The sequence below is a fragment of the Triplophysa rosa genome, linkage group LG1, assembly GCF_024868665.1.
Source record: "Triplophysa rosa linkage group LG1, Trosa_1v2, whole genome shotgun sequence".
NCBI lineage: Eukaryota > Metazoa > Chordata > Actinopteri > Cypriniformes > Nemacheilidae > Triplophysa > Triplophysa rosa.
The window spans coordinates 33,543,130-33,569,056 of record NC_079890.1 but is presented as its reverse complement, the minus strand read 5'-3'; the positions used below and the strand labels follow the sequence as shown (position 1 = coordinate 33,569,056).

The 25,927-nt window shown below is 37.4% G+C and overlaps 1 protein-coding gene across 1 annotated transcript in view; it reads left to right on the top strand.

Annotated features, from left to right (window-relative positions):
• The window catches only part of galnt18b (UDP-N-acetyl-alpha-D-galactosamine:polypeptide N-acetylgalactosaminyltransferase 18b), a 74,474-nt gene that overhangs the window by 2,259 nt on the left and 46,288 nt on the right, over window positions 1-25,927 (top strand). Inside the window, exon 2 of the mRNA XM_057335397.1 lies at window positions 25,494-25,689. Coding sequence (XP_057191380.1) covers window positions 25,494-25,689 — 196 coding nt within the window. The remainder of the gene's footprint in view (window positions 1-25,493; window positions 25,690-25,927) is intronic.

Here is a 25,927-nt window from a genome sequence, read left to right as displayed (position 1 = left end):
CTTTACTTTTAACACTTGTAACTTTTATTGCATGATGCGTGGGTTGTTGGGGTTTTATCTGATCTGTAGCGGCGTTACAATAGGTTCCATTCCGAAAAAATAGCTGTAGCTAAATGTGTTGTTGTTTTGGGTCATTTTTCACAGATTTTCTCTTTGTTGCTTTATGATATAGGTTTTCTCCAATTTCTGGAACTTGCACCCGCACAATGAAAAGGCTGGCGCTGATACTGCTATTTTTGTAGTCTAAGGAAGGTTTTAAAGTATGTAAGTGTCATTTCAAAAGGGCAGGATGACATTAGCAAGCTGATAACTTCTCTAGGGTGTTTCTTGCTACACTTAACCCTGGGTCAGTCCTGGGTTTTAATCCAGGGTTAATCGACATTTCACACTTATAAATCCACGGTCACACTTGACTTTTCGTTCCATTGACTTCCATTCAGACTGGAAACGCAAGCCGGTCCGAAGATATTTCGCTGCGTAGCAAAGTTCAAGTTTGGTGAACACTGACCTGCGAATTCGCATCACGTGAGTGCGTGAGACCAATAGAAGATCAAAACGTCACTGCGTGACCTCTCGGTACAGAAATGTAAAAGATGGAGGAATCGCTCCCGCCCATTTTCGTAGCACCGTCCGAACGAATTTTGCATGCTCAAAGTCTAGTCTGTCCGCGGCATAACTATGAAAGAGACTGAGCTCTGTTTTTATCTCTGGATTATAAAATACTGTTTTATAGTAGGGTTAGCCACATTTTTGCGTTGCCAAAAGTCTACGGTGTTAAAATATTACATAGCGTTACAATTTTACGGCAAGTTGTTTAGCATCAGACAACCAATCGTAAATGGCCTCAATGCTTACCTCATTAAAAATTCATGAGCTTTGTACAATCACAGGATGTTCACGCTGTGTTTATAGTTTAATGTTGGGGTGCAACCTTGTTAACTAGAGACACTATTATTTGTGCTGTATGTTTCACAAGACTTGCTGTAAGACAGCCAGAGCGACTCTATGGTCCACAGATGGACACGCATTTCTAAAACAGGTTGCTACTTGTCGCATGCTGCTTTTGTCCAATTATGTTTTAAACTAAAAATAAGAAAAGTACATTACATACTGTATGTTGGGTGAAATCGGGAAATCTGAAGACGCAAGATTAATGCTGCCTCAAGTGCTTTTGGAAATGTCCAACTTTTGAGCTTATCGTATTTAAGTGCTTTATTGTCATAAGTCAGAAAACATGTGAAGACAAGTCCAAATGAATACCAGAGACATGTTGTTGAGAAAAATGAATAAAAAGGTCAGTCACTGCAGCAATCGGTTTCCCACTTGGACATCAAAGTTAGCTCCAAATTTCCCAGTGGTAAATACGACGTGTGAAGTTGTGAACTTGTAATTCCAATGGCAGCATAATTTCTAAACCATGACAAACTAAAAACACTGTGAAACATGGGACGAGATAACCCAGGATTATTTTAAGAATGACCCTTGGTTACAGGTTTAGGTGTGTGCAGCACATCTCTATGTTACAATGAAGTGAGAAGTGCAGTCTAAACATTCTACACAGGTTCTCTCTCTCTCTCTCTCTCTCTCTCTCTCTCTTACCTGCAAGTCATTTCCAGAATGAATGATTTATGTGGAAGAGGTACGTGCCAGATGTGACTCCAACAGCTGGTACAAACAGCCTGGAGGAGGGTCTGCTTGATCTCTCTGTCATCCTCGAGTTGATGAAAATGCAGCAGGCTTCAGCGCAGCGTCTCTTTAGCACTGTTGTGTATTTTCTGCTGAAAGCCAAAGAGAGTGAACAACAAAATCATTTTAGACACTAATCCCTTGTTCTGTTTAGTTAAAGTGGAGTGGCATAGCGTGGATTTACACATATCTGTTTATGTCTTATTTTAGATGTACCATTTGCATTTAGATTTTATGCACGATTTATACTTTTGCAATACACTAACAATGACTTTTTGATATATACTGTATATGTACTGGTATAGTAAACATGAAAATGGGTCAGTTTAGGTTTTTATTGATGGTTGGAAACAACCCAATACAGCACAATTTCAGCCCAAGCTTTTATTGTTCAAAATAATTTATTCTTTGAATCTTAGAGCATCACGGTATTAATTGATGTATTAATATTAGTATATATCAACACAGTTTTAGTTTATTGGTTTTTATATCAACAGCTACACCAAGTAAAATTCCTAGCATACTTTGTTCTTGGCAATTATGGTGTACTGCAGTTAGCTTCAGGCAGATTTTAGGTCAGCTGGATGAATTCCCCCATTGTTTATTTTTTCCCGTACAAGTCAAGTAAATGTTGTGAAAGTATGGAATTAGTGGAGATAATTTGGCTGTCTAGCCTACAGACTGCTATGATATGACTGCATCACTCTTATTTTATAGACATTAAATTTATGAATTAATTAAAGGTTATTTTAAAAATGATCTCCTATGTTACTTTCTTGTTTCAGTTTGTCAGGACATCAAGTTGAATGAGAGAACACTTATTAAAAGCAGTAGTTGCAATGAGCAACCCATAGACCTCAATCACACTATAATCACACTATAATCTGATACATACAGCAGGTAACGGTGAGAATAACAACAGCAACAGTAAAACAATAGTCCTTTATATATCATACGGATGAACTTTGCTCGTGCTGTAGTGCACAGGCCTCCACAACATTGTTTAAAAATTGTTAACAACAATTTAAAATTGTTTGTTTGGATGACAGTTTGGCAGGTTGGGGCAACATTCTGCGAGACAACAAGGGCAACAAGGTAATCCTTTTGACATGTTAAGATCTAGTTCTGTTTACACAAACAAATAAATTCAAGATACAATTTTAGATTTTTCAAGGCGGTGATACTGGTATTGTCAATAACTGTAATATATAAAACCACGTTTATCGAAATTGTGTTAATATAACACACAATAATATTGTAAATTATATTGCCTTAAAGTGATAGTTCATCCAAAAATGAAAATTCGGCCATTATTTACTCACTCTCTTGTCATTTTAGACCTATTTAACTTTATTTCTTCTGCAGAACTCAAAAGAAGATATTTTAAAGAATGTTGTGAAACTGAACAGCGATTTGGTTGGATTGGTGTCCATACAATAGATGTGAAAAGGTACCATCACTGTTCTATTACTAACTTTCTTCAAAATATCTTCTTTTGTGTTCTGCAGAAGAAAGAAAGAAAGAAAGTCATAAAGGTTTGAAATGACGAGAGTGTGAGTATCCCCTCAGGCCTCCCTGCACCTGTTTTTTAGTGTGAATTTTTGGCCAAAGAAAGATAAAACGTATTGAGCTAATATTGTTATTGTCAATGTATGTGGCCGCAATAATCATGTAATGTAAATCAGATATCTGTTTCACTCTACATTGTAGAATCGGCACATTTTCCTCTAAAGGCTTCTTTGATGCAGTCAGTATTTTATTTGAATGTTTTTGTGTGATACACAGACATTCTGTGGATATGACCTATTTTTAAATGTTACCTGACTGTTGATATCCATCGTGTAGTCAAAGAGAATATTTGCTTTGATGGCAGAACATGTAATAAGCAGCGGGTTGGGGTTAATTACTTCACCAGAATGGAGTGGAAATACTGCGAGGATGTTGTACTTCTTGGAAGAGGCTCAAAGTTTATAGGTTGCCCTTAAGTGCCCTTTTGACTGACAGATGACGGAGTGAGTGAAGAGTCTCTCCAGCACTGATTTACGGCCGTGCCGGAGGGTTTATCCTGTGATAATCACTATCAGGTCTGTTAAACCAAAACGCTGCAAAGCCTCTTATCCAGAAAGACAGGCTTTTAATCATTACGGCTTGCACACGACAAGGTGCCCGTATTTATAGTGCCATAAAACTAAAGAAACCTGCGGTAATGTTGCCATTGGATGGACGTTGAATCTTTAAAGCAATCATTTTTAAGCACGAGGAAGAGTGCCGTTCTGCTGCATGTTAGCACTGGTGTGATTTGTGCTGATAATTATGAAATAGATATTTTCAGCTTTGATATTTGATTGGATAAAGCACATGACCAACATCCATGTTGCCTTGGACAATAAAAGTCCACCTGGCCATATATGTGCTGCTGACATATATATTCTTTAGAATACATACATTTTCTGTATATTTTCATGATTTCTTTGATTTCGATCTGCTTTGATACAACGCAACGTTGTAAAAAGAGCTATATAAATAAATTCGAATTGAACTGATGAATCTATTTGTAGAAATACCATCTGCGTATGGTTGTGATTGTTTTGTTCGAGACAAACTCTTTTTAGTGGGGCCTTTTATCTTGTTGACTGTTTGACATTTGTAGCATTACTGTACCCTTTATAAAGAATAGTCACTTTACTTGTGTGTTCCTGTTACTCATGTTGAGTGCACACTCACTCACGCACAATAGAAGGTTATAGTACAGTCATATTACCAGGCTTTTATGCTGAGATGATTTAAATGTGTCAGAATTAAAGCAGAAACATCAGTCTTGTTCTGCATTCGTTCTGTTGAACAGATGTCTACATGCCATTTCAGTGTATCTGCAATGTGTTTTTTTTTATAAACTATTTGGAATCAATACGAAAATAGGACAGCGTAAACACGGAGATGTAAACAAAATTTGCATTCATTTAAGGATTCTGAAGCGGGTGAGTCTGCTTCTGTTCAACCCAGATAGAGCTGTCGTGTGAACTAAGATATCCAGCTCATCAAAAATTCATCCATTTTCAAAACCTTTTTTAGATGTGGTGCTTGGAAAGTTTAAGGGGAGTCGAAATATGGCATCACCATAGTCAACCTTATTTTGCAGCGTTGACTGAATCTCTAATAGAGAGAGGATCCTGCTGATACAGGGGTCCGCCGCACAGAGAAAAGTGCAGATTTTCTTTCTTAGGCATTTGTATTTGAACTCCCATTGGCACAGCAGGAACTGTTGGCACGATTGTGCAAATTGAGGTCATGCTTTATCCAAATAGCGCAGTCACCCCTTGACTTTAAGAGCGCTGTTCTTCCAGTAAAGACATCAAAAGTAAATATTTTTAAGTCGTAGCACTCAGACCAAGTGTTATTGTTGATTTTAACATTGTGTGGCACCTGTTCTTTTAGTTCCCTATCGATACTTCACTCGTACTGCGTAGCAGGACGCTATGGGGAAAACTCCTTTTTCTCCGATGACTGAAGCTTTTTCCAATAACGCAGTGAATACTGCACAGCCATTGGTTTGTCATTGGTTTGTGAAAAGTAAAACTTTAAACCAATGGCAGCGAAACTGCATGGACCTATGGCGATGGAGCCCGCCAATGTAGGTGGGGCTTATGGCTATATAAGCAGACACATCGCTGATTTCCCCATAGTGGCCTGCTACGCAGTACTCGTTCCCGTATCTCAGGGAAACGAGGTTACATAAGTAACCGAGTACATTTTTGCAGCATCCATGTGTATAAATTACCCACATTTATAGTATTATTTACTATTATGCAATAGATTGACTTACTGTGATTATTATAAATTAAAAATGAAATATTTAATGTTACAAGCTGTAACTCATGCCTCTCTATCACCATCTCTGTTTGAAAATTGCAGGTTAATTTATATACTGTAGGTTGAAGAAAAAACGCTATAAATGACAAAAAAGGTTAAATTAAGTCATGATATTATACTATTATATAAAATGATTATTTACACTATTATATCAATATGAATATTAACATAATATGAATATAGTTTGATTAACCGAACTATAGATTCAGCAATTACCACTGTCAATCGGGATAAGGTAAGGAGAGAGTTTTGAAAACTTATTTTTATGTACAGTACTTACAGTACTCAATAGCTGATTTTTGTTTATTTTTACAAAAAAAGTTAAAGAATTGCAGCTTCAAAAAATATAGATTTATATGTACTCCTAATAATGTACTCCTTTACTATAGACCACTTTACAAGATGCAAACACTGGTCCAATGTATTTATTGTGTAATTAAATTTAAATGTTTAACAATTTGATTTGGTTATAAATGTTCTGTTGGTTGTATTCCGTTTAAACATTTGTGCACTGTTCCGAAACTGAAACAGGAAGTTCTTTTGGACGAGAACTGGACCAGCCTTGTTTATGTTTTCCATACTAGTCTATATTTCTGGATTTGGATTTACGCATTTGGAAGACCCTTTTATCCAAAGCGATTTACATTGCATTATACTATACATTTGTATCTGAGTATGTGCAATCCCTGGGATTGAACCCATGACCTTGGCGTTGCTAGTGCCATGCTCTAACCACTGAGCTACAGGAAAGCTTTTTTGACCAAAATAATTCTATTTTTGTCAAGCCGTTTTTTATATAAAAATAATAGAGGCCCATAAAGCTTAGCATTGCCATTATTTTGGCAGCCCTTTTGTACAATTTACCACCAAAAACTCTAACCCTAAAAAAACCCACATGTCAAATTGTAAAGAAGTGAATAATTTCAAATTCAACTATATCCATATTTAAAAGCGAGTCCAAAGGTTCAAATGCGCCAGTCTTCTGGGATTGGTAGAACAAGCAAAAATAAATAAGCATGGAACGTGTTTTCTGCATCTTATTTCGGTATGAGAGAGAATATTTAAGAGGAGATGAGAGGCAGAAGCTAGCGACACACTCCCCTTTTCTACCACTCTTGAATTTGTGATTCTAATTAGAAGCAATGGGATGTAATTAGTCATTAATTAAGACAGAGCCAAGCGGAGGCCTGTATCTGTGAGTAAGCACAGTGAAGAAGAGTCGAACGTAAAAAAAGATGCGCTTGAATTGAGCTCAGCGTCTTTTCCACAGAATCATACCGTGCTCTTCAATGTTGTGCAGCTGGAGGAGATTAATTGCACTTGATTTACAGTCGCTTGATTATGGGATTGTCTCTCTTTATTATTTTTAGCTACTGATTTATTGATTGTAACCGACTGCTGCTTAACTGTGCCACATGCTTATGTTTGGCATGTGCTGTTGGTGCACTGAGGATTAAATCTGACTGTCACTTTTGTATGTAGAAAATATGCATAATTTTTAAGATGCTAAATGTCGATGAAGCATTACATGGCTCTAAATACACACACACACACCATAGGGATAGAGTCACACTCATTTTTAGTTATTTATGTGATTTGCTTGTTACGTGAGTGTGCTATGATATAAATATGCAAAAATGTGTTTGAACAAGGCAGATTTGTAATACTGTATTTATGTACATGCTGTACCACATTGTAGATGTGTAAGTTGTTGGTTTTGTTTTGTTTTATTAGTTTTAGAAACCCTCCACTTGACCGGTATTAACATTTTGATGAGCAATTAAAATAGCTTGCATGAGTCTATGGTTCTCAGAAAACCTGTAGCAGTCGGTGCCTCATTTACTGGCAGCTTGTTCTAGCGAAATTGTTTTAATGTTCATTTAAAAAGCAGCGTGATATTCAGTTCGGGGGTAGTTTATTATATCAAGTGAGGGTGTATGAAATCTATGACCTGAGAAGGTTCTTCATAAGTATCTGATCATGGTGTAATGTTGATTACACCATGGACCTTACACCATGGACCTTAATGGACCTTACGGTGAATGCAATATCAATTTTACACCGTTTTAGGGCTGGGCGATATATATCGCGGTTCACGCTAATTATATGTGTCTAAATCGATTCTGAAAACGATTCGATGTTTTATGCACAGCTCTTCCGTGAACTACGGCTCTTTGATCAGTAGGAAGTACTGCTCGATCTAAAATCACTTCGAGATTGAGTCGTTTATAACGTACATTTGAAAAAGCAACACTCGTCAAACATCATCACTATAAATATACTTTATTATCATGAAAATACCTGAAAAGGTTTGAAGAACAGCGATAGAATATGACCACTGGCATTTCCTGGAACTAATTGTTCTTCTTCTGTTTCTCATATTCTGAGTTTCTGCGCAAGAGCGCCCTCTGGCTTTCGGATGGCGGCATTTAACCGTAAATCATTGAGAAACTGAGAGCATAAGAATCGCACGATATATCTACACGGTTTGATGACGATTCAACAGTTATGTTGACGGTGTTAAACATAGAGCATGACATTTACTCAAGTATACTAATTTCTTAAAGTCCACAGGATTTGATGTTTTGTCTCCTGTTAGGGGCAGTTTATAAAAGAACAGGATATCAAAAGCATGCAACTAATAATAATAATAATAATAAACAAAAATATTTTTAACAAATGTGTAAATTGTATATTATAGATTATATTTAAAGAGTACATAACATGAGATCATGAAAATGACATTTCATGCAGTGTGTAATGTTGCCGTGTTTGAAAGTAAGCAGTCTGCCAAGTTATAAAACCGAAGGTGAATGAAAAACAAAGTTATTGGCTTGGAAAAAAGGGAGTCGACTCTGAATCATGCAAATGAGTCGTCCCTTGTCTGGTTCACGAACCGCCGCGGATTTATGTCACTACATATAGTCCCCGCCTACGTTTTGCTACTGCCCACAAAAACTTTACTCTTCTCCCCCAAACACTAGCCGTGTCTCGTTTCGGAAGGCTGCGTCCTCCGGAGGTCTCATTTGAAGCCTGCTACGTCTGTCTCATTTCATAAAAGCAGGTAGGACACTCCGTATACACCCTTCTAATGCGACCTACTTTCACGAGAATTCGGAGGACACATGAGCTGTATCCTTCGTTGCTAGAGATTATCAATTTTTTTTGCGTTGATCAACGTCTGTTATTTGCGTAAATGGCAGCAGCTGCACATTCAATCAAATATGTGGTGTTTAAATGTTAATAGTTTACAATTTGTCTCACGTTTTTTGAATCTTAGCAGGCATAAGTAGTAAATAGGTTTACAAGTGTAGGTGTTTTGAAACAGTAAGGCAAAACAATTACGTTTAACTCTTTTGGCATTGTTTAGGATAGAAAGTAACCAACTTTTTACTTCTTAAAATCATATAGAAATAATTTTAATTAATTTGACAGCTGTGCGAGTGCAATGTGTTGTCATAGCAACGTGGTACTTCCTGTTTCCTATTCTGCCAGTATGTCCTACGAAGGACGTCTCGTTTAATTCTAAATTGAGAATCCTCCGTAAACCGCATCCTTTAGAGCAGTGGTCACCAACCCTGCTCCTGGAGATCGACCGTCCTGAAGATTTCAGCTCTAACCCCAATCAAACACACCTGAACTATATAATCAAGGTGTTCAGGTTTGCTTGATAATTACAGACAGGTGTGCTGAAGCAGGGTTGGAGCTGCAGTCTGCAGGACGGTCGATCTCCAGGAACAGGGTTGGTGACCACTGCTTTAGAGGATGATACCTCTGGAGGACACAAGGACACAGTCTTACGAAACGAGACACAGCTACTGTAGCTCGTGAGCCTCATTCGCGGTAGACCAATCACAGCTGACTAGACCATCTGACCAATCACATCAGACTAGGCTAGCGGAAAGGAGGGGATTAGACAGATGAATCGCGGAACGAATCATTTGAGAGTCAGTCAAGAAGTAAGGTAAGAATAACTGCCTATTATTACGAAATATGTACATAAACTTGTTGTTGGACACTCCATAAACCAAAGTAGGACCTTTAAAAATCCCTAGTTACGTACTTTTTAAATAAAATTATACATTATATATATACATATATATATACATTATGTGCGTGCATGTGTGCGTCTAAATAAGGACAGATATTCAAATATCTTTCAGTTAATCGCCTTGTGAACAGTTTTATAACCAGTGCTAGTTAAGCTGTAGAATTGATATGTTTCTCTTATATGTTCCTCAAAGGAAAGATAGTAGAAGACGGACTGCGATATAGCTTGAGATGCTACGAAGGTTAAAGAGACAGTGCTAAGTAAAGACCATGACTACTGCTAACATGTTTCTCTTGTAACCTCACTTTTCTTCATCAAAATCTGTTGAATGATCTTTGTTGCTGATAAGAGTTCCTCTGAGACTGAAGGCAAACATCTGCACCACTTAATGTCTTGTTAAATCTTGGCGTTTCCTCAGAAAAGCTCCTAACCAGACAAATAGACGTCGGGGTGGGGACGTTCAGCTACAAAGAATACAACCTAATCACTTGAAATGCCTTATCAGTCTTTGCACACCGTGTATTCAACAAACAGAATGATGCCAATCTCTCCGAGTGTCTGTTTTGTGAGTCCAAGTGGGAATTGCTTCATTGAACATTTTCCAACCTCATTACAGCTGTTTGTGATTAGATATCCAGAAGGCTGTTGGGTATAAATGTGCTATACTGGTTTTGGCTACAGTAATATGGTATTCGTGAGTTTTACATAAAAAGCCCGGAAGCTGCTTAATACGGATATTGTATGATGAATGAGTGCCGTTTGTTTTGGTCCATTTTTATGTTTAATTTTTTTTGTAAAATCCACATGTAGCTCTTTAACATAATGGCACAAATTGAAATATTGTAAAAAAAAAAAAAAGACTTTAACAGTAGTTCATATGACTAGGGTCATATGTTCTCTTTAAAAGTCTACTTTTGAATCATACAGAAAAAATGACCATGCAGGTTTACTGTAAATCACTTGGTAAATAATGACAGAATTGCAAGTGATCTATCTCTTTAAGAAAGATACTTGCTGTGTGAGAGTGAGCGTGATGTGGAATGGCCAAAAACAGGTTATCAAAAAAGGCAATTATTTAATTGGTTTACGAGTGCAAACCCGTCCAGCGGAGAAATGATAAACAGCCTTTTGAAGTCATAGGGTTACGCTTTGGTTGCATCAGTTCCACTTGGATTGCAAACGTGTTTGCATAATTACACGTATAAGTGTGAAATATTGCATGATTGTTACCGAGTCTTACTGGAGCTATTTGCTGAGAACAGCTAAAAATACAGCTCGCGTTTTTAGTTTTGTTCAAATCATGTTTTGTGAGTTATTTAGTGTTGAAGAGAAGTTCACCCAAAAATGAAATTTCACTTACTTCTTCACTTATCCTCATGTCTTTGCAATCCTGTATGCCATTGTTTTTCCATTGGTTCTCTTGTTTCAAACCAAACATATGTCAAACTTTAGTAGCCCCATATTTTATCTAAAAAAGCTATTTCAATATTTTACCTTTTCCTCACACAAAGCTATTGAATATCTTCTGACAGTTTGTAATGTTGTGCATGTATTGCCAGCATTATTGCAAAAAAAACACAACAAAGGTCAAGTCATTTGAAAGACCGTTTTCTGAAGCTGGATCTCCATGACCTCCAGGAGCCGGACTCTGGTTGTATTGACTAATGTACTGGTGGTTTTTTTGTTTGTCTTTTTGACAGCTTTTGGTCACTATGAACTGTTGTCATATGGGATATATATGTGAAGATTTGTTTTGTGTCCATAAGTTTGGAGTGACATGACGATGAGTAATGACTCATGAGTATCTTTTATTTATAGTGTTGGTCCTAACCAGCCGTGCAAGTGTTATGCGTCAATTTGCAATGTATTCTATATAAGAAGAAATTATGTGTTGATGTGACATGTCAACACGTTCTGACTCCCGACGCCAAAGAGATACCCTGCGCATTAAAAAGCGATGCAGAGGGGGGATGCCCGAACATCCAATATGTGACCAGTCGGGAGTGAGAATGTGTTGGTCTTGTAAATTATTATTATTATTTTTTTTTTTTAAGAAAAAGGTGTTTCTTATATAGATTTATTTGTAGTTTACTGCATATCACCTGCACAGTTGGTTAGAACCGAAACTATAAATAACATAGAAAAGATACCTGTCCTAGTATGTTACAATGTCACATTGCATCTGTTGTTCCAGCTCTACTACATAGTGACAAAGTTGCCATTCATGGGTGGACTTTAAAGAGATTTAAAGTATACTTACATATTCACGGGAGGTCAAGACACATTTTCCTCATCTCTCTTTAATCTCTTTAAGTCTCCTAAATTGAAAGCCCAGATCTCAGCACAGGTGAAGGCTGTCACAGGTTACACCTTCCCAGAGACTGATCTGATTTATCTGCAAACATAACTCTGATGGCAGATATCCAAGTGAAGCCTGAAGCCTATTTGATGGGCATTAACACATACACATCCATACACATTTAAATATAAATAGCTTTTTAATATAATCAAATCTGGGGACAGCATATGGGACGATGGAAGTTTAAAGAAAATTGTCAGTAATTACATGATCTCGCTACTAAATATAATATTTTGCAGGGAAATATTCTGTGTATAAATTGTAACATGAGCATAATGTGACGCCATTTATAAATATGATTATAAATATGTTTCATTAAATACTGAGAAGTATCAATTAAAAATAAAAAGTGGAATTAAGTTAATTGATTTAAAAATGTATTCCACCCAATATATTTATATTTGTAGTTTCTGCAGAAAAAGAAAAGTCATACAGGTTTGAAATGGCAAGAGGGTGAGTAAACGATGACAGAATTTACATTTTTGGGTCAACTATCACTTTTATATAATGAGGTTTCATTTCAGTTAGAAGTCTGTTCTAGAAGGCTGCTGCCCACATAAAGCTCACTGTTTTGAAAGAGACGTCTTGTATATTTCTTTAAGTGCATACAGTAAAAGATGATCTTAGCAAACCAATACACCCACACCATCGCAGCCTTATTTTCAATGCCCTCTCTTTTCTGCATTTTTCCTCCTCGCTTTACCTTTTCCATAGCCAAGAGCTTAGTTGAAAGCTCGATTCCTGGACTCAGCGCAGATGCCACTTATGTATTGATTTTGAAGTGCATTTGTTGTCTGTCAAAGCTACGAGCTATATGAGATGAAGCCAGTGAGATTTAGGCGGGTCAGTACAGTGAAAGTCAGAGGAGTCAGGCAACGAGCGCCTCCAGCGATCCTCTGTAACCTGTGAATGCAAATCGAAACGTAAAAATAGATGTCTTATGTTGCTGATGCTGGTAGATGGAGTTTATTTATTTGCTCAAAAAGGTGCTAAAATGCAGTTTGTTTGTCTAGACTCTAGAACATGGAGGCGTACAAAATAAACAGCTTCTGCATTCGGGATCCTGTCAGTGCTTGCGTTTTTCTTCAGAACATTGGCCCCGTTTTTTTTTTAAGCTAAAACTTTCAAAGAACCGGCTGACGTATCTGTAAAGATTAGACAGGCGTGACATATGTGATGTGTCTTTTATGCCAAATTTAATCTGAGCTGAGAAACTCCGTCTCTGAACCACCAGTGCACCTCAAAACACAATGATATTAGATCCAGCCGGCTTAATGTGATTTACACAAATGGGAATGTTCCTCCATCAACGTTCTTGTTTTTTCCTATAACAGCATTTTTATCAGATTTTTTTAAAGGGGTCGTCATATGACACGGCTAAATATTATGGTTTGTTTTAGATGTAATGCAATGTGTATACACGATTTAAGGTTCAAAAGCGCTGTATTTTCCACATACCGTGCATGTTTGTATCTCGTCTTTGCCCCGACTCTCTGAAACGTGCGCATTTTTTACAAAGCTCATTGGTGCCAGCATCTTGAATTTGAGCCACAAAATCTATTACATTTATTTACTCCCTGTCCAGTTGTTGGCACACTGTTGTACTGCCAATCCACTTTCCATATGTCGATGGCAATCTGTCAAATTTATGTCACATACATAGACTTTTTAAATCCACAGTTGTAGGCATTTTGTTTTTTATTTCTAGCAAAAGAGAATAACATATTTTTTATTTCAAAAGAATGTTTCTTCCGCCAAGAAGGAACGACTCCGTATTAGCAGGACATTTCTGTCAATCTATCATAATCTATTGTTTTTATTAATCTCTGAGTGTTTTATCATAAATGCTGATTTATTTATCTATTTATCCAATATATCATCAGCAATATCAGCATTTTGATGTGCTGGTAAGACTACATAAAGTAGGCATATGTCTCTGAATCTGTCAAAAACGCCCTTAGAACCTTTTGAGGAGAAATAAAACAGCCTGGCAGGTTGATAAGAGGCCGATTTAACACACTCTAAAGCTTTTCATCAACTTTTGAGCAAAGACACCATTCCAGAGCAAAGAGAATTGATGTTTTTTAAATCAAAGGTACAATCTGCTGGCATGGCGTGTAATGCTATGCTTTTTAGGTCCTGCAGGACTGAGCATGCTCCCTAACACCTGCATTGAACTTCTGCCCGTCCTTAACAACATCCCACCGTCCCTGATCACAGTTAATGGCCTCTCGCAGACGAGATACTGGACTTATTGAGGAAGGCAGGAGGTTTCGTCTGGGAAAATGGAAGTGCTCATGGTGCCTCCCGAGGGACTATCCAGAGCCACCCGAGCGTTTCGCTAAAGCTCAATGTGACAGTGGGAGGGTGGAAAGCTCATTTAATGTTTTATCCTCTCCTCAGGATCCATTCAGTGGATTTCGACAGGTGCTAAGGGCTCTAGCAGAGGAATTAGATCTACACGATTACGAACTTCATACCTGTTCAAGGTTGTTTAGAGGGCCTCCTTGTTTTGGCACAGTCAGGTAAAACAAGAGAGATTCAATTTGGGTAGATGCATCATGTGGTAGCTCAGTTTGACTATGTCTAACCATGTCTTTCAAGGTGGCTTTAGTGCCGATAAGCACTCGATTTTAGGAGCGAAATGAGGTAAAACCCCTTCTCAGGTAAAGAAATAAATGGCTGGTTTAGCTGCAGGTTCAAGAGTTCCACTCGGCACATCTTTTGTTTTATCGAATGCATTTGAAACGATTCGTGACTGAGCGTTCAGAGGGTTATTTCATAGATGTGCCGCTTGCGTCTTGAGCACCAGGTGACCAGAATTTTGCCAGCTCTCGCTCATAAAGGTTGGAACGGTGTCTGCTCTTGAATTATTTATGGGATTCAGGACCAGGTGAAATAAGTGCTGTCTGATGAGAGATTCCATACTTCACCCTGTTTTCCATCTCAGTTCTCTTATGAAAGTCACAGGACGTCTGCATGCACCATCTAAATATTTAATTTGTTGCTCGCCACACTTATTATGTGTTTGTCATGTTTGATAACATGGAAATGTGTCCCTTTCAATTTGCTGTGAATTTCAATGAAATACAAAGTCCATTAGCCAATAAATGTTACACAGGTGCAAACTTGTGCGACAATTAAATTTAAAATAAATTTTCTTGTAAAGAATTGTATCACATAAGTGATATCTTTTTAAAAGACAGAAATTCTAAAAATGTAGTCCTAAAATTGAATAATGTATAAGAGATTTTTAATTTAGCCCGTCTTTGCCTCATGCCTCTTTTAAACCCATCAGCTACTTGTAATGTCTACAATTGAGTCTCCGCTGGCCTCTTTTCAAGCCTCCGCTGGTACCCTGAAAGTTATTTTTTAGTGTTCTTTTAGCCTTTTTACTGGTAATATATTCCAGGGCATGTACAGCATGAAAGACAAAGTAGATCATCTTTCTTATTTTAATATTAATCAAATTATCAGCTCCTTGAGTCAGATCTTAAAACACACTTATGTCTTTTATAAAGAGTACTTTTTGATTCAGATTCCGTCAACCAGTGTACATAGTATACCAAAAGAAAAACATTTGGGAATGGTTTGAGGTGTATTTTAAATTTTGCATTAATAGCAATGATTTACATGTAAATATATATTATACGAATATATACATACGTATATTACATCAGTTTAAAATAGTGTCTGTGGTACATTGGCAGAAACTGTAGTTACCCTGGTACATTTTTTTTTTTGCTCCCCGGGCGCTGTAGTGATAGCTGCCCACTGCTCCGGGGGTACGTGTGTTCACTACTCTCTGGATGGGTTAAATGCAGAGGTCACATTTCGTTGCCTTGTAAATGTGCAATGACAATAAATTGAATCTAAATCTAAAAAAAAAAAAAAAAATTTTTGCAAGGGAAGAGACAGATATTGTAGTTTAATTGTATTCTAAACAGATTGCTTTTTGATAGACATTTTCTTTTGTTGGTTCTGGGAGTGTCCATTAAAGGATTAAGGGGAAGTACGGTAGCATAACAGAGCAATTGTGCAAGTTGGACTATGATTCAGACACAATTTCGCAGCTGTGAAAGACTGAGCTGTAGGCTAAGTTACATTTCATTTACATTATTCTCTATTACTTCTGTCTTGTTGAGATTGATTTGTTACTCAGTGGCTCATTCAGTTTAAACCCTCAGAACTCTGATGCTTTCAATGAAGATACAAACAAACAAACAAAAAATCTCTAGTGGCCCAAGAGCACTTTAATCAAAACTTCAAATGCAGTTTTTTTTTGTCTTTATATGGGAAAATTGTCTGGCCCTAAATATTATTAAACAAAAATTGAATTGAAAAATAAGACACACATTGACACGGATGCGGCGCGATGCGACAAGAGACAATAGAACGCATTAGAATCCATTATAATTAAAAATTTTGTCCACACTGGACAATCCCATTAGAACAAAGCCGCCTGTCGCGTCGCATCGCGTCCAGTGTAGACACGGTGTAACAGCTACACACTTTTATCGTTCAGTGTATAGTTTTTATTTCTAGTCTTTATTTGCATTTGTCACTTTCACAGTTTGAGTTATAGACATTTTTTGGTTGTAGCATAGATTATTTAAAACATTTGATAATATTTTGTAAATGAAATGTAATTATTGCATTTTTTGGTCACACAAAAGTGCATAAGCAGTAATACTCTCTTGTACATTATATAATCCCTGTGATCATCTGAGTTTTAATAGCATGACAATCGTGTTTGTTAGCATTTGACCGTGCAGTTGAGAGATACGTTTCTCTATTTACATTTACATTTAGTCATTTAGCAGACGCTTTTATCCAAAGCGATATGTCATACTCTATAAGCTAATGAGTTCGGCCGATGTCATTGTGATATCTTGTCTGCTAGTAGAAGAGAACATGTGAGGACTGTTTCCCTCCAGGGCGCTGCTGAAATATTTTCATTTACATCTTATAGTCTCTGCCTCACAAACTGGCCGTATCTTTGGCCCTGCTTTCAAAGATATCAGGAACCCTCGAGGAAAATTCATGCACTAGGAAGACAGAAAATACAGAAAACCGTAACCTTTTAACAACCTCCCAGAGAGTTTACCCCTTACACGAGCTGCAGGCGATTATAGCGTTTAAAGACAAGTCGGATTTCAAAGATCTTTGAAAAACAATGGTCCACGGTGAAAAAGAAACGTAGCAGTGAGTACCAGAACAAAACCTGGATTGAAGTGGGCGGTGTGCCGCTGGACAGAGGAGAAAAAAGACCCTTAAAGCCACCCACATCTGCCCTATACTTTGTTCTTTCTGATCCAAGCTAGAGAATGAAGTGACCCACGGTGCCTAGAGTATTTTTAGAAAACAAAGAGAGTGGAGTTCTAGGGACAGGTTTTATTCCGATTTTATTTTTAAAAGGGAAAAATGAAGGGTTGTGCGTTACACCCACATTTCTACATTTCCTATTTCTCACACAAAAGAACGCCGTCCATACAAAGTGTTTCCATTTCTGTTGCATTATTTCACAGACACGTGCTTCCTGCTTCTAATAATTTGCCCAATAATTAAATTCTTTTCATCGTTTACCAGTTGCAGTGTCGGTCCAAACTAATCTGAGGTTATTTTTTCGGTGAAAAGCTCTAGGATTTTTTTATGTAGTTCTTTTCAGTATAAAAGCACCATAAAATCGGAGCTATAGTTCCAGTGTCCCGAAGCAAAGTGCCACTTACATGTAAAATCACACCAAAATGTATGTCATTTCATGTAATATATAAATGCATTTGCTATATCTGTTTTACAATGCAGTTAAGCGTGACAGCTTTGTGTGTCCTGTGTCTTAAAAATACAAAATGTATAGACATAAAAATACGACAATATAGTGCACAAGTAATATATTATACATTCAATGTGACTTCACACAGGCAGTGTTTATATCATTTTATAGTTTGACAGGTGTGTATGGAATATAACTATGTGAAAATTCTCATATTGCATTTCACGAAGAAAACAGCAGTATACACTGCTGAAAGAATATGAGGGAATATTAATACTGACATATGTTTTACGTTTTAAGACCTGTTTCGTGGCACTACACCATCTCTCACTGCTTGGCATCAGAGTTAATAAATTCACACCTTCAGTCCTAGAAACACTAATTGCCTTTTAACTCAAATATAGCATGTGCTGTCATGCATATGTGTGCTGGTGCACAGCAACCCTTCATTAAGAAAAACGTAATGATCCTAATTGAAGTCTTGCAGTATTTGTTTGCAAGGATTGTTCACCTTATTATTTGTGAAACCTGTTTACATGCTACGAGACAATGGACTGAAGCTTTCCGTTTTTTTAACGCCCTCCTCTCACAACAGCCTCGATGAAGAGTTTATGAAGTGCATAATGTGCATTCAGTCACCGAGCTGTCATTTAATGAGAAAAATGAACTCATTAATAGCGGGATTGATGTTTGAACGAGATTTATTTAGTCTTTTTTTGTATGCATCACAATGCTGAGAGATTTAGTTGAACTAAACTGACTTTTGCCCGCACGCGTGCTGTAGCTGGAAGTCAAACATCTGTTGGAGAGGAGAGAAAATAAGAGAGCTAATGCAAGTGGGTTAGACATCGTCGGGGGGTGGGCTTGCATTCTTCTCATGCTTCTCTTTCAACAGGTATGATGAAAATGTTACAACACTGACAAATGCTCATTTGTCTTTTTTCTTAGTCATGTCAATTTGACACATTCGTTTAATTCGTAATTAGTTTTGCAATGCAGTTCCTGCATGGTTTTTTTTGCGTGTTGTTTGCACGAGTTTGCTTGTACCAGCTGCTATGAGTTCTGAACCCTGGCACCTCTGTCACCGCGCCAGTCACACCTGCACCTGCATCATCCGCCTCTTAAAACACCTGCCTGCTATTGTGTTTGCCAGCGTGAAACATTAAGCACGTGCGCTTTCCGTGCACCTCTCCAAATGTTTGCGCTTTCAGATTCCTACTGTCGCTTAAAAGTGAAGTTTGTAATGCCGCTAGTGTCTCCAAACAAGTTCGCAAAAATAGTGCGCTAAAAGTATTTTATCAGAAAAACTACACTGTTATATTTATCCAAAATGTTTTATGCCTCACAGAAATACAGTGATATGTTTATACCATCGTCTGACAAAACTATGTATTTGTTGACCCAAGAAAAATATTAAGTAATGAGCCATAAAAAAAGAAAATTAGGCCCTTAAGATATATAGTTGTTTATTCATTTAAATGTGTCTTCTTAGCAAAAGATTTCTTTCTAAAGCAGGTTATAAGAAAGCCCATTTATCTTGTATTCCAATTACCAATGTGAGTTATTGCCTGTCTTGTAGGCCGGTTGTGGAGGATGCAGCAGGCTTCTAAAATCTACTGTACCTCCAAATACAGTAGAATTGCTCTACGACTGCAATCCAGGAGCCTGTATTGACTCTTTAAAAAGGCTGAAAGTGTGCTCGACTACACCTCATGTCTGGATATGTGCCCAGTTATGATGTTTTCCATTATTTAATGAAAAGCTGTTACCATGATCAATACTGAAGTAGCTCATTCTAACGTAATAAAAACATAACGCTTCATTATGCAAGGCCTTTATACACCTCTGAAGACATAGTTATGTATATTATGTTGCATTTCTGTCAATCCTCTAAAAACAACTGTTTGGTTGCCAGTATTCTTCTAAATATCTTTATACCGCTTTGAGGGCGAGTAAATGAAGACAGAATTTTCCTTTTTGGGTGAACTGTTCCTTTAAGCGAGGCCAAAGATATTAATATTAACACTGCCATTGAAATTAATGGGGAGGAACGCAACGCTCAATATGGGTGCCCTAGCGAGGCTTTGCGCATGCGTAGTATCTAAAGCAACATGAAAAATAATGTTTTTAAGCGCAATTTGATCATAGGAAACAAAGTTATGGTGCAGTTTACGTCATTTTTAAATGTTGTTTTTAAATATGTCGTTTAATTGGGATTTTAGCTGGCGATTATAGAAATATCAGTATCCCCATTCACGTCTTGTTTGAATTACATAAAAACCGGAGGCGCGTTGCAAAGATGTCCGCAGAGTGACATGACTTCCGTAAACGGACTTTGGCGGGGCATACACTTTGCCATTTTCGTCCAGATGTGAGCTTGGTACTGAGTTGCACGAGCATTGTTGTGCATGGACGGACAAGGAAAACAAGAGGCTATTACCTCTCCGATGAACATTTGGAGGGTTGAACAAATTTCAGACAGAAATTGTGAGTTTGTTTTTGCCCCTTGTGAGAGTATTCCACGGTTGAAGCAGTCAAGTCGTATCTCGACGATCAGACTGTATAGTGTGAACACACAACGTGAGCTTTGTAAATCATATGCGAGTCGGGGAAATTTTGATTTGCCGGTGAAATATCCCTCTAACAAAGCCTTGCTGAAATCGAAAAGCGTATGCCTGGCTTTAAAGGTTTTTTGGGCACATGGGACTCCATTCATCAGACATCTTTTTATGCAGGTGGTCTTTTGTAAAAGTCCATTGTGTTTCAGCACACCTGACTCTGATAAAGGACCGCACCGTGAGCATGTGATTACAACCTGCTAGAACAAGAGAAATGATCAGCATGAAAATCTGATTGACACCACAGAGACGTCACAGGCGATAGGATGAAACATGTGCGTCTCTTTCAATCAAACATAATTTCATCCTGTCATAATTATTCTCAATCCACAGCTTTCTGTAAGTCTAGTGTATGCCTGATTATACTGTACGTCTCACACTTTCTTCCTCCTTCTGTTAAACTGTTCTTATTGTTTCCACCTTCCAGGAAGTCACATTTCATTGGCTTCCTCTGGGCCTCTTTCAATGCTTGTATTTGCCCAGCACACCTTCTTCAGGAAGGGCCGGGCTCTGTTCATGTAATTTAAAAATACAGCTCTGTATAACATTCAGCACACTTTGAGGCAAGTGGTATTGCTCAGAAGTTCCCCTCAATAACTCACAAGACCTAATGGAAATCTCAGTGACATTTCAAAACCTGACGCAGAAAATCATTGACACACAGTCTGAGTACAGAGCTGTGATATTAATGCAGGCAGCGTAGCTCACATAATCTAAAAAGGCAATCTGTAACTTTTGCCTCTCTATTGTCATCTCTGTTTAAAGGTCCAATGTGTGATTTTTTTCTATTGACAGAAATGCCATATAATATACATAACTACGTCTTCAGAGATGTATAAATCTCTTACATAATGAAGCGTCATGTTTTATTACCTTAGAATGAGCTATTTCTATCTACATACACAGTGGGTACCCTTGCATGCAATTCACCATGGTATTTCTACAGTAGCCCTATATGGACAAACTGCTCTACAGAGCGCGTTTCGTAAATACATTATCGCATTTGAAAGTGAGGGGGAGGGTAGGAGTGAGCCGTTGGTTAGAATTCGCCACCTTACCACTAGATGCCACTAAATGTCATACACTGGACCTTTAAAAAGCCAATTGAAATGTTTCACAGAATCGTGTTTATTTACTGATATTTTAGGCAACATGATTATTAAAGAAAATATAGTTTTATACATGTTTTAAAAGGTGCTCCACAATACCATAGAAAATAATTTTTGGCTGAATGGTTCCATAAAACATCCAAAGACGCTTTCTGTTAGGTGCTTTGTTGTGAAAAAAGGTTATATAGACAAAAAAGAAATGAATGATTCTAATAGGAACTTTTGATTGAATGTTTCATTGGGGAACCAAAAACATGTAATGGCTCTTAATTCTTAGAGATCGCTTCGGAAAATGTAAACAACTCTGGACCAGAACAACTTCCTGTTTTTTAACACTGCACAAACGTTAAATACAAACAAAATACAACCAACAGAACATTTATATCCAAATCAAAACGTTAAACTAATATTTAATTATATATGTTAGGTAAAAAAAATACAAAATATGAAACCGGGATTGCTGCTGGACCAATGTTTACGGGGCTTTTTCCTGTATCTTAAAATACATTAGTGCCATTTTTTTTGTCTCAATATGCACACATGTAATGTTTGTTTGTAAGGTATGTTTATTAAACTACTTAACCGTCCTAATTTAATTATGCCTAGTCCTTGATTAAAATAATCCCTGTCCGGGAAACCTCCACCAGACTGATCAAGCACCTGTACTGCTATGCAGGTAGATTGTAGATTGCAGTAATTTGATGATATACAGTACTGTAATTTCACCTCTATATGTCTCTGTTTCTCTGTATACCAGTATACAGGAAACATACTGTACTGTATATATGGGAAACAAAATGACCTGTAATGGAAGCAAGAGTGGGAATGCATGTGGAAGAGAGATACAGGGGGTTAAAAAAGAATGTTGTGATCCATTTACTAGTGACCACAGCAAAAACATTAAATGACAAGTTATGGGGCAACTCCAGACTATTTTATGTAGAATTTAAAATTCCATTGCTTTGGATGTTTACGAGTCACTTTTTGCACTATAGGATGCATCAGTAAATTAAGATGATGCATAAAGGTAAACTTTACAGCACATTGGCCCTTTTAGCAATATAAAAACTGTTACAATTTTGAAAGAATTGTATTCAAAGGAAACAATCCAACATTATCACTGTCATACCTGTTGTTACAAGCAAAGCTGACACTTCATGTTCACATAATTGATATTTGATATTTATTTCTTGAAAAGATTTTCATACATTTCAGTTAGATTTACAACTGGTAAATGTACACATTTTATGCACATACAGCAAGTTTGTTTTGGCTTCGGTTGGAACATATTTTTGTATGTTTTTGGTGGTGAACTACAAATGTGCAATCAGTAAACATTTTATTGCCATTCATACCTTTTACTAACAGTAAAGTAATTCCTTTTGACAAACAAAAATGTAATTTAATTTAGCTGTTTATTTGATCTTATTTGAGCTTTCACAGCTTTGCTAGGCTAGGAGGAATAGCAAACGTGCTGTAATCTCAATTCAATTATGTTAAATACTTTATTTTGGCAGTGGCCAAACCTCTGACCTTTTCATGCCCATACTCCAATATAGTCGGACCGCTTTCTCAGACCGCTTATTAAATTCAGCTCTTTCTGCATTTAAGCGTCTGTGTACCTCCGTTACATGAAGCCCCAGGTCTCTTTTGTTCAACTGAACGGCTCTGATAGCCGGCCTGCATGCTTTTCGACTCAATTCCTCGATCAACAAAGAGCCTCTGGGATGACATGCTGTACAGACTAAGAGACTACATGTTGCCTAGGTTACAAAGTCTACCAAAGCGAACCCGGACTGAACCAGCACGTTTCCTTTCTGTCCTCAGGGAGGGGTTTAATTAATAGCCAAACATTTTAGCTCATGTCACGATTCAACTCGGTGAAGTGCTGCCACCTTGTAACTTCGAAATCAAGGTAAAATAAAGAAATGAAACTCAATTAACTTGAATGCTGTCAAATGTAGAGTATAGTGCAGGTAAAAGGTTTTTATTGAACCATTGTGCTAATGCACGTTGCAGATTTCTCTGAACAAGGCCAGGCCTTTTTGTTAAATTGTTTGTCAAAAGGAATTACTTTACTGTTAGTAAAAGGTATGAATGGCAATAAAACGTTTACTTTTGTGCAGTTCACCACCAAAAACATACAAAAATATGTTCCACCCAAAGCCAAAACAAACTTGCTGTATGTGCGTAAGATGTGTACATTTACCAGTTGTAAATCTAACTGAAATGTATAAAAATCTTTTCTGCACACAAGTAAACACGTTTGCACTTCAAACACAACTCATTGTCTACTACCAAGAAGACATAATCCTTTATATATTGACATTTCATCTCGGTGGTCTAGATGTTGCGTGTTTGTGCACAGGGTTCAATAAAGCATTCCCGCATCAATGTTTAAAGACCGTTGCAGTCCAGACCTGAGGACTCATTGTTTTAGCAGCAGGAGCTCGATGTTTATTCAGCGCTCGTGTTCGGGTGTGTGTTCTCCGGGTAGCCGGTATCCAACAGAGCCGCGTTTGATTCAGTCAGTGATCCAGACTGACCCCGTCAGTATCAGTTTTCTGACTGGAGACTCGCCGGCAATGCTGCAATCCTGCGGCTCACATACAATGCCATTTCCCCACTCAATCTGTCCTCTAGTGATCGGTTCCCATAGCCAGCTAGATATCAAGTGCGCTTTATCTTATAAAGGCTGTTGTTTAAGATGCATGCTGGACGATATGTTGCTATTATTTGAGTTATAGACTTGAATTATACTGAAGCCTTTTGGGATACTTAATTTAAGAAATGTAGTTCAAGGTTTTTTCTTTTATAGCTTAGGAGAGCTACTGTAATGGCATTCTCATTTACGTATTTAAGTATCATTTATTGTTTTTAGAAGAAAAACCCAAATGGAAACAAATGAGCCAATTGTTGACATACTGGACAGTAATAGCATGTATTAGCAGTATTATTGTGGGTATGAGAAATGCTTGAATTTATGTTGAAACTTGGAAAATGTTGAGCAAAGTTTGAAACATTGTTGAGATGTTGATGAAAATATAAAGGTTTTTTTCTCTAGAGACAATGGATTGATATTGTGTTTGGTCTTTAATCTCGTTGTTGTCTCAAGACACAACTATGATTTGAGTCAATATTACACTTTGTCGCTGTTTCCATTTTTCATTATTTTTCTTTTTCTTGATATTATTTTTCTTTTTTAAATCGGTACTATTGGGCACCCTTCATGTTTGTCGGTGGGTCGTGCAAATATTCAACCAATAAAAAGTAAAGTGGCAGTTTTAGAGATGCGAGCATTCAGTCCTACCGCGAAAATGCATAACTTTGTAAAATCTGTATTTATGTGTTGCTGTCTGTGTTGCATTTTCAGTTGCATTTTTGTATGCTTGAAGTTATGAGCATGCGTTAAATCCATTAACGCTATAAGTGTTTCACCGCTTGAAAAGATCTGCTCAGGTCTCAAAGCAACTTATTACAGTGTATCTCTAGTGAAATGCTGACTGACTAGAGCCATAATGATTTTCTTTCATGGATTTCTATGATATTTAATTAAACAGTTCATTAATCCTTAATTCGGTTTACTTTCTTTATACTGTTAATGAAGTACTTTGGGGCCGGTTTAGTTTTGAAAAAATAACATCAGTGAAGCTTTGAAATCCATTTGATATACCGGCTTCATGTTTGCATGTGTGTGTGTCGTGGCTGCAAGATTTGGAAAGGTCAGAATAGACAGTCAAGCAGAAAGGTCTATCAAAGTGACATTGTTAGTGACTGTTTATATTAAAGCTGGTCACCGTTAACTGCTTAAAACCTTATAGTTATTGAAATATAGCCCTTATGACAATTTGTGATTTTATTCAAGTTAATACAATTTAATGACTGACTGACGGAATAACTAGCCCTTGTGAGAACTCCACTGATAACTAGTCCCCGTTTCCCCTAAATCAGTCATTTTGCTTTTTGTAGACTCTGTCTTGACATTTATCAGAAGACTGACAGCGTTCTGTCTGTCTGACCCTCACAGAGTCCCCACTGAAAGGAGATGACAATCAGGTAGATCGATCTTTTTCGGACTCGTCCTTGTTCAACCACTGGGGTCAGGATCTGGGGCCAGAGAATCGCAGGGTGGCCCTTAAGATGTTCCAGTATTACGGCTACAACGGTTACCTCAGCGATCGCCTCGCCATGGACCGACCGATCCCAGACTACAGACCTGATGGGTAAGTGCTTTTCATCATTGATGGTACAATCCACTATTGGTGGTCTAAAATCCACTGTTGGTCACACCTTTCATGCCAAGTGAAGTACCCACTTCCAGGGACATTCTACTTTTAAAAGGCTGCTATGTCTATGAAAAGGGTAATATGTCTATAAAATACTGAGGTATTTCAAAATTGTATCCTTTATTATTTATTATTTATACTTTCATTCGGAAGTTTGGGTCACTTGAAAATCTTT